This window comes from Amphimedon queenslandica, unplaced genomic scaffold, assembly GCF_000090795.2.
Source record: "Amphimedon queenslandica unplaced genomic scaffold, v1.1 AMPQUscaffold_13334, whole genome shotgun sequence".
Lineage (NCBI taxonomy): Eukaryota > Metazoa > Porifera > Demospongiae > Haplosclerida > Niphatidae > Amphimedon > Amphimedon queenslandica.
This window is the reverse complement of record NW_003546430.1, coordinates 107,437-117,101: the sequence shown is the minus strand read 5'-3', so window position 1 is coordinate 117,101 and position 9,665 is coordinate 107,437. Positions and strand designations below refer to the sequence as shown.

At 32.7% G+C, this 9,665-nt stretch overlaps 2 protein-coding genes across 2 annotated transcripts in view; one reads left to right on the top strand and one right to left on the bottom strand.

Annotated features, from left to right (window-relative positions):
* LOC109583040 (deleted in malignant brain tumors 1 protein-like) overlaps window positions 1-7,675 on the top strand; it is a 13,730-nt gene extending 6,055 nt beyond the window's left edge. Inside the window, exons 4-19 of the mRNA XM_019998214.1 lie at window positions 81-236; window positions 1,815-1,970; window positions 2,188-2,373; window positions 3,358-3,513; window positions 3,562-3,717; window positions 4,389-4,544; window positions 4,591-4,749; window positions 4,801-4,956; window positions 5,009-5,164; window positions 5,904-6,086; window positions 6,163-6,294; window positions 6,359-6,439; window positions 6,499-6,829; window positions 6,912-7,083; window positions 7,176-7,318; window positions 7,425-7,675. Of these exons, the coding sequence (XP_019853773.1) occupies window positions 81-236; window positions 1,815-1,970; window positions 2,188-2,373; window positions 3,358-3,513; window positions 3,562-3,717; window positions 4,389-4,544; window positions 4,591-4,749; window positions 4,801-4,956; window positions 5,009-5,164; window positions 5,904-6,086; window positions 6,163-6,294; window positions 6,359-6,439; window positions 6,499-6,829; window positions 6,912-7,083; window positions 7,176-7,318; window positions 7,425-7,548 (2,603 nt within the window). The 3' untranslated portion in view covers window positions 7,549-7,675. The remainder of the gene's footprint in view (window positions 1-80; window positions 237-1,814; window positions 1,971-2,187; window positions 2,374-3,357; window positions 3,514-3,561; window positions 3,718-4,388; window positions 4,545-4,590; window positions 4,750-4,800; window positions 4,957-5,008; window positions 5,165-5,903; window positions 6,087-6,162; window positions 6,295-6,358; window positions 6,440-6,498; window positions 6,830-6,911; window positions 7,084-7,175; window positions 7,319-7,424) is intronic.
* A 732-nt stretch (window positions 7,676-8,407) lies between these two features.
* Window positions 8,408-9,622, bottom strand: LOC109583035 (adhesion G protein-coupled receptor L2-like). The gene is made up of 3 exons (XM_019998207.1): window positions 9,554-9,622; window positions 8,952-9,346; window positions 8,408-8,900 (listed from the first exon to the last, which is right to left on the bottom strand). Exons 2-3 carry the CDS (start codon window positions 9,259-9,261, stop codon window positions 8,593-8,595), a joined length of 618 nt encoding a protein of 205 aa, XP_019853766.1. The 5' UTR covers window positions 9,262-9,346; window positions 9,554-9,622; the 3' UTR covers window positions 8,408-8,592.
* Between the last annotated feature and the right edge of the window lie 43 nt (window positions 9,623-9,665).

The following is a 9,665-nucleotide window of genomic DNA, read 5'->3' as shown; positions in this document are numbered from 1 at the left end:
AATGATGAATTTACTCTGATCATGATTAATGCTTGAATGCATGTTATGTATATTATGACATTATTAATTTTTTTATATAGGTTGCATTGATGGATCCATTCGTCTTGTTGATGGTACAAACAGCTCAGAGGGACGTGTTGAGGTATGCAGTGGTGGAGTGTGGGGTACAGTCTGTGATGACTACTGGGACAACACTGATGCTGGAGTTGTATGCAGACAGCTGGGATATGATTCAGGTAAGGAAAGGGATATAGTAGTGTTGTTCTAGTATTTTGGTACTAGAACTAAAATTAATACTAGTATGGTAGTACCACTTTTTATGTTTCAGTTCTAGTACAAATACTAGAACTGTACTAGAACTAAAACTTTTTCGCCCATTGTACTAGAACTAAAACTAAAACTAAAGCATTTATTGTCAGAATACTGGAACTAAAACTAAAACTAAAACATTGATAAAGTGAGTACTAGAACTCTAACTAGAACTAAAATGAATATATACAAAGTACTAAAACCAGAACTAGAACTAAAATGAATAGATAAAACTAGAGCTAGAGATCTACATGTAGTTAATTTTAGTGTTGTGCAGTACTCTATTTTCTGTTTTAGTTCTAGTTTTAGTTCTACCAACTATTATAGTTTTAGTTTTAGTTTTAGTTTTACCAGTACTCCATTTCTAGTTTTAGTTCTAGTTTTTGTTCTACCAAAACTCCATTTCTAGTTTTAGTTTTAGTTTTACCAGTACTCCATTTTTAGTTTTAGTTCTAGTTTTAGTTCTACCAGTGCTTCACTTCTAGTTTCAGTTCTATAGTTTTAGTTCTACTAGTACTTCCGTTTTAGTTTTAGTTTTAATTTTAGTTCCATGCCAAATTCTGATTCTGGCCTTATAGTTCTAGTTTTAGTCTTACAAATACACCATTTCTAGGTGATTTTTATAATTTTTTAATGAAATTTAATTTCAATAACTTAAAAGGGTATAGCATTTTAGTTCTAGTTTTAGTTTTAGTCATTCAAAAGGGTACCATTTTAGTTCTAGTTTTAGTTTTAGTTATTAAAAGGGCTCCATTTCAGTTCTAGTTTTAGTTTCAGTTATTAAAAGGGTAGCGTTTTAGTTCTAGTTTTAGTTCTAGTGATTTACAAGTGCACATTTTAGTTTTAGTTTTAGTTTCAAGTTCTTAATAGCTAAATCTTTAGTTCTAGTTTTAGTTCCAGTGCTTTAATTTGTCAAATTCTAGTTTTAGTTCTAGTTTTGGTTTTTTGTATCAATGTAGTTCAGTTCTAGTTCTAGTTCTTGGAACTAGAACTAGGAAAAAAATAGGTGTACTAAAATAGATTTAGTTCTAGTTCCATTAGAACTAGCACAACACTAGTTAATTTGAGGTGACTTGTGTAATGAAAACCTATTAATAGATACAGGAGTACAAATACATGCAGACAGAGTACATGTGCATGTGGCCATACATCTATGTGATGAGGTGGTGCTGTGAGTCTGGGACTGCTGTGAGTCTGGGACTGCTGTGTTCTCTTACTCTATACTGTCTACAGTCTACACTGACCTTACTGCTCTTGCTTTACTCTCAATCTCTCACTTCACTTAAGTAGAATTGCATAACTAGACTATTTTGTACAGCAACTGTACTAAACTAGAACTAATATAGATACCATACCATGCATGTACAAGAACTAGAACTAAAATTACTATAGTTACTGTACCAAAACTGGAACTAGAACTAAAATTATCAGAGCTACTGTACTAGTATTGTAGAACTAGAACTAAAATAGAAATTTAGACTAGAACAACAACTGTCCCAACATAGGAACTGCCTTTGATAGTGCCTACTTTGGACAAGGAACTGGATCAATTGTGATGGATGATGTCCAGTGTGTTGGAACTGAATCTTACCTTACTAACTGTACACACACTATAGAACACAGATGTGACCATTATGAAGATGCAGGAGTCAGATGTGTCTGTAAGTGTTATAATGGTGCATTATTGATTGTTTCCTGTGTCTTGTATGTACTGGTAATGAATATGTAGTTTAAATTGCTTTTTCTGTAGAGCAAGATCAATATTTAAATTCTAGCTCATTTTATGCCAAAATTTTCAATGCATTAATTTAGTAAATTGAATTCCTATTAGATCTAGTTATGTTATATTAAATGATTGATTTTGTCCTTCCACTCTAGTTTGTAACAATAGCTGTGAAGCTGGTTATACTCTCAACGCTACTTGTACCTGTTTATTTTCAAATATATGTGAACTGAGTCCTTGTCAGAATGAAGGTAGTTGTACACTTGTTTCAGCTCCTTCTAATTACACCTGTGATTGTACTGGTACTGGCTATCAAGGAATTAACTGCTCAATATGTATTTGTAAGTACAATTGTATCAACAACCACATTCAACTCACTCTCTTTAATGAGACTTGCTGGCTTTATATGTTAACAGCTCAATGTACATCAATGATTAATTCATAGATCATACACTTAAAATGCATTTTATGTACATATGCCACTTACAATGTACTTTACAAGTCCTTTACTTCATTTTTCATCAGTAATGTGTACTGCATACATAATTATTATAGAATTTTGTTAATATAAGTTTAGAGAAATGTAGTGCTAGAGTAAAATGAATTACAATTTTCCTCCACCATACCTCTGCTTCTTTAGTAAACTTTTATGTAAATTACACTTGGGATTTCCCACAAAGCATGCTAATAAGCTAAGCAGCATGCTTCATGAGCTGACAAGCACTAAAATTTAGAACATGGGATTTAGAGCAACTTTAAAATTCATAAAAATCCAATTTTGATTGGAATCAGCTCAAAGTTGATACACAACATATGGACATGTATACATATCAGAAAAAATTATAAGAGTGGGGAATCTTTTGTAGAAAGATCTTCAATTTTTAACAAAATTGGGCCGAAAATTGGGCCAATAACCTTTGGTTATTGGCCCAATTTTTGAGCAACTTTAAAAATTCGTTAAAAATCAAATTTGATCAGAATCAGCTCAAAGTTTTTATATGTATCAGAAAAATTACAAAAATGGAGAATTCTATCTTTGTAATTTTTGTTGAAATACCCTGTATAATAGTACACATTTTTGTCCTAATTTATTTTTGTCTCTGGACCTGTGCTCTCTGCTCACTCTCTTTTTCCTTTCCTTTCTATCATTTTTACTTACTTCCCTTTCCTTTCTGAGGTAGTTGTATCATTTCAATATATTTGATTGATGTAAATTGCACTGTGGCAAAGCCATGCACCAATGCTACTCATTTTAGTAATGGGTTAATTTCATTGTGATTTTACATGATTAAAGCTTGAATGCATGATGTATATGAGATTAATAGGTTGCATTGATGGATCCATTCGTCTTGTTGGTGGTACAAACAGCAAGGAGGGACGTGTTGAGGTATGCAGTGGTGGAGTGTGGGGTACAGTCTGTGATGACTACTGGGACAGTACTGATGCTACTGTTGTATGTAGACAGTTGGGTTATGGTTCAGGTAAGGAAAGATTATTGCATAGGTTGCACTGTGACTGCCCCAACATAGGAACTGCCTTTGATAGTGCCTACTTTGGACAAGGAACTGAAGCAATTGTGATGGATGATGTTGATTGTAATGGAACTGAATCTTACCTTACTAACTGTACACACACCACAGAACACAACTGTGTCCATAGTGAAGATGCAGGAGTCAGATGTGTCTGTAAGTATTGATGCATTATTGATTTTATTCATGTGTCTTGTATGAACTGGTAGTGCCCAGATTTTCAAGGCATTAATTTCAACATTACATTGGTATATTTCAATTAGTTAAATTACATTTATATTAAGTGGCATAAATGGTGGGAGCTGAGAGAGCTTCAGCCCCTAATATGAGATGCGGGGATTCAGCCCCCTTGTTGCTGCTAAGTGAAACTAAATAAGAACATTTTTGTTGTTTTATATTGACAGTGATCTTTTTAAAGAACTATATGCATTGCATAGCTGTCATGCTGAAATTCTACTGTGGTTTTAGAATTATCACAATGTGATCACTGCAACTTGAAAAGTCCCAATAAAATAGGTGCATTTAATTTATTACAAAATAGGTCTAAACTTTTTATGTTATATAAATGCATGCCACAGATTAACCATTTCATGAAATTTTAATGATTCACCAAAAAAATTTGCAAGTTTACAAATGCATCCAAATCACAAAATTTAAATCTGCAAATGATGAAATTTAATTAATCTCAAGGTTGCCACAGTATAACTATGTCACTTGTCATATTAGAACTTGTCATATGAGAAATGGTTGTGACAATGGTATAGCAATCAATATCATTACAAAGTTAGATGTTAAAATTATTTCCAAATTTTTAAAATTCTTTACAGTATGTATTACTGGATCAATTCGTATTGTTAATGGTTCACATGATTGGGAAGGAAGAGTGGAAGTGTGTGTTAGTGAATCATGGGGCACTGTCTGTGATGATTTATGGGATTCCACTGAAGCAGCAGTAGTGTGTAGACAACTAGGCTGGGGAACAAGTGAGTTGATTCATTGTGATAGTTATTTTAATTTGTTATATCACAGGTGGAACTGCTCTATCAAATGCTTACTTTGGTGAGGGTACTGGTAGAATCCTTTTGGATAATGTTCGGTGCTTAGGAACTGAGCAGTTATTGACAAACTGTGCCCACTCAACCACCCACAACTGTGGACACGATGAGGATGCTGGAGTAATATGTAATGGTCAGTTTCAGGATTAATTTGTATTTGTTGAGCGATATATCTATATTTTAGTTTGTACTCCTGGTACTGTGCGTCTTGTTGATGAATCAAACTCTATTGAAGGAAGAGTAGAACTGTGTCATAATGGAAGGTGGGGTACAGTCTGTGATGACTACTGGGACAACACTGATGCTAGCGTTGTATGTAGACAGTTGGGATATGATTCAGGTAAGGAATTAAAGCTTTATAGATTGTACTGTGCATGACTGCCCCAACATAGGAACTGCCTTTGATAGTGCCTACTTTGGACAAGGAACTGGAACAATTGTGATGAATGAAGTTCATTGCAATGGAACTGAATCTTACCTTACTAACTGTACACACACAATGAATCACAACTGTAACCATAGTGAAGATGCAGGAGTCAGATGTGGCTGTAAGTATTGCATAATGATGCATTATGAATTGTATTCTTTCTCTTATTATATTCTGTTCTCTTGCAATAGTAAGTTTTCTGCTAAAATGTACATTACTTTCACAATGAATTACTGTATAGTGGGAAACTTTGAAAGGAGTTGCAAATTGCTATATTTTGGTGATTGGCAAATTTTAGTTTGGCAAATTTTATGTGTAATTGAGCATGCGCATAATGGTAGATTTTATTTTGGCAAATGGCTATCAAAAAGCCAAAAATTTAACTCACTCAAAAATTTTCCACTATATGGTAGGTAGTGAAATTGGTGTAATTAGTCTAGTATATAATTTTACATAGGTCACTCACTAACTTTGTAAATTGCATAGTGTTGTAAAATGTAGTATTCCAACTTCTAACATGGCCAGGCACTCCTGTATATGGTAGTGAATTTCAAAATTTTTCAGCTGTTATAATTAAAATTATACTTTAGCTATCTACATAGCTCTTTGCACATTGGTAGCTTGAACCATAATATTATACATGCATACTTATTTCTAGCATTAATTGAAAGCTTTTTAGTATTAAAGTATTTTAGTATAAATAAATATAAATCAAATGAGTATTATAAATTATACTTTCTGGTTAATTTTTCACTGAATTATGGGGATGATTTGCTTAACTTTCAACCTCGTATAAACTCCATTTTTGTGTTACGTTATGTACTGTGGTAAAGCAAGTACTTTTGATACTTCATCTATAGTTATCAATACATCTACTGCTCCGCCATCAAATCAGCTGGCATCTATTTTGATACCAGGGACAATCACTATTTGCTTATTGTCGCTGGTAGTGTTTGCAGTAGTATTATCTATTGCTTGCTTTATCAAGAAGAAAAGGAGTCATGAGCAACTGACAATAAAAATCACATCCAATTCCTGTTTGTGTAAGTAAATCTAGATCTATTTATGGACAAAATTTTTTGTTAAAGTTACTCATTCTGCAATACCTTTTATAATTAGCTTTAGAAAGCACCAACAAAAATGTCTATACCTGTAACAGAAATATTGAGATTTCACCTGAATATATGACTCAGCTGTCAAGTTGTATAATATCAAGCTCAAGCATTAGTATGCAAGAGACTGCTGGTCAAGGTTTGTGGAGTTTTGACTTTGATAATCATATAAGATCAATTATTTTTACACTATAACACTATAGGTGAGTTTGGTATAGTTTATCGCGGAGTGATGACAACAGAAAATGAAATGTCACAAGCAGTTGCTGTGAAGACATTAAAAGGTAAATTATGAAGCTAGAGCTATAGGTATAAAATATTTATCTTAATTCTACTATTGCAGGTTTTTACAACAAAAATGATATCGATTCTCTACTGGATGAGTGTATTATAATGATGTCATTCGATAATTTAAATGTATTACCACTGATTGGTGTGTGTCTTGATCTTGGACCAGCTCCATGCATTGTCATGCCTTTTATGTCAAGAGGAAGTTTATTGTCTTACTTGAAGAAAGAGAGACTTAATCTTACAGTAGCTGATACCAGTGAAGAGGATATTGTACTTAATGTTAGGAAACGGTTACTCTCCATTTGTTTACAAGTTGCTAATGGAATGTCTTACTTAGCTTCACAGAGATTCATTCATCGTGATCTGGCTGCTAGAAACTGCATGTAAGTCATTACAATTATTTTAGAACATAATTTGCACTAGAGCTAGTTATGCACAGAGCTGTTTCAATTTTTGCTTGTATAGGATTGATGGTGATGGTATCATTAAAGTAGCTGATTTTGGCCTATCAGAAGATATATATGATCAAAACTACTTCAGACAGCTGAAAGATTCCTCATCAACCATCAAACTACCATTGAAATGGATGGCAATAGAAAGTATTCATGATGGACTCTTCTCTGAAAAATCCGATGTGGTCAGTAGTAATTATGATCTAGATTAGTCTGGCTGGTCCAGCCAGACTAGATCTAGATAGATCTAGTTACAAATTACTCTTTCTTTCTATAGTGGTCTTATGGTGTATTGTGCTGGGAAGTGTTCAGTCTTGGTAGGATGCCTTATCCTGGTCTAGATCCAGTAGGAGTAGTGGAGTTACTGGATGCTGGAGGAAGACTGCAGAATCCAAATAATGAAGCATGCTCACAAGAAATGTATGATACCATAATACATTTAATCATTATTCAATGAGTCTATTCTATCTAAATCTAAGCCAATGGTGATTCAAAAAATTTTTTATGCTTTCTCCTTTACATGCAGTTACTCACTAATGATGTCATGTTGGTCTGAATCACCTGATGATAGGCTAGTGTTCAGTGATTTGGTATCATCAGTCAATGCACTCATTGAACCATTGGCTGACTATGTATCTGGACTGCTTTAACTTTAAGTCTACATACATCTTTCATTTTATATACATACATACAGAAAATATATATTTTCATATTTTCAATTACTTTAATGGCCGGATCAAAAATAATTCTGGTCTCTGTTGTGTTTTAGTAAGAGTACATAATATTATGTACTCTTGGTTTTAGGTTGATCAAATAAAAATTATAAAACATTTCAAATAGATCCAAATATATGGGACTGAATAGTTATTTTTGGATCCGAGTTTTAAAAAAATGGTCATAACTCAAAAAATGGAAGTCAGAATTGGTTCAAACTTTTTACACATAAGTAGATCTATATCAATATGTATTGATATCAGAAAATGTAATAAAAATTGGGGTAATTTTGGGGGCAAATTTTAGAAACAACCATGGGCTATTATATAGTACAGGGTATTTATTCAAAATTTTGACTTCTTAAAAATGGTTATAGCATAAGGACATCAATTTGTATCAGAAAATGTAATGAAAATTTGGAGTGATTTTGGAATCATTTTCTAGGAAAACCATGAGCTATAGTACAGGGTATTTTTCAGAAATTTGGAGTTTTTAAAAATGGTCATAACTCATAAAATGAAAGTCGGAATTAGCTCTTCACACAGCATAAGAATATCTGAAAATGTAGTAAGAATTTGAACACAATAGCTTTATATCTAGTTGAATTTTAACCAAATTTGTGCCACATTTTAGATCTAAACCAGATTCTATGAATCATTGATTGAAGTAAACCATGAATATCATTCAACCACAAGACATGTAGACTAGATGTATAAATAGATCTATGAGTAGTCGCTTGTGCAGCTAAGCAATCCACTGAATTTGGCACTCATAATCAGCACAATACTATAAATAAAGTAATATCTAGTCATTTTCTTCACTCAGTAATTAAAACAACATAAAACTTTAGCTACAAAAATCATCAATGATTACATCACTGTATATTATGGAACATAAAAAATTTAATATATTTAGTTTCTGTGCATTCCTTATTTTATTGCTTAGAAATGTTCTTAATCCACTTTGCAGGAGTGGATTCTTTAATCATCATTATCAAGATTACAAACAGAATATTGGGGTTCTTGACTTTCGCTATCCACTTTGGATGTTACTTCAGTTTCAAATTGATCTTGGTACTTTTTAGTATAAAACCTTAAAGTGGCTTGTCCATCATCATGTGAGATGCAGTTCAAATCAATATGCTCTTCACTTTTATTTAATTCCTTTTTTCTTGGTTCGTTCTTTTTGGTGTAATTGTATAGTCTCATCTGGCTGCCTTCTTCAAATTTACAAGTTTGATCCTTCTTTAATGAGACTGCCAGATTATGAGACATCATTGTAGTAGTGCCTGTGGATGTTTTATGGATTCTGTTGAAATTTGATGTAGAGAATTCTTTACCTTTTTTACAGAACAAAACGTTTTTCCAAACAAATCGAACCTCTTTAGAACGTAGACAGTATATCACAAAAAGAAAAAGACCATGGAATCCAGTCAAGAAAACAAAAATTGAAGAAAATACATCATGGACAGTTTTGCTGGTATAAATGTCCTCAGTGACAAGCAGTCCAAGTCCCCAGCCTAAACCAAAAAGGATGGAGAGAGTGATTGCTATCATCAACTGCTGCTTCAAAATTCTTGATTCCTTTTTCGTTTTAACATTATTCAGTTTTAATGAAAGTGTTTTACGTGAAAGAGAGACTATTATCATGACAAAAATGATCCAATCAAACAGATAAATTAGAACAAATGGAACCACTACACCAATATAAAATGGTGCTTTGAAGGCACGACAACTAAAAACAAAGATGACATTAATAATGCCTATAATAGTTTTTAGTTTACTACTCTAAATAGTTTTAACCAGACCTGTGGCCAATTAAAACCTCAATACAATTACACAATTAACAACAATCATTAAAAATAGACTCGCAACTATGCCATGTTGAATTTAAAACAATAATTATTTTGCTTTGTTTATAAAATCATCAATATTATCTTACAAATTTGGAGGATCACTGATGTAGTTTTTGTAGTCTGGAGAAAAGCAGAACAGCACAACAAAAACTGGAGCAACTAGTTTATAAAGAGAAAGCTTGCATAAAAGGTACTATT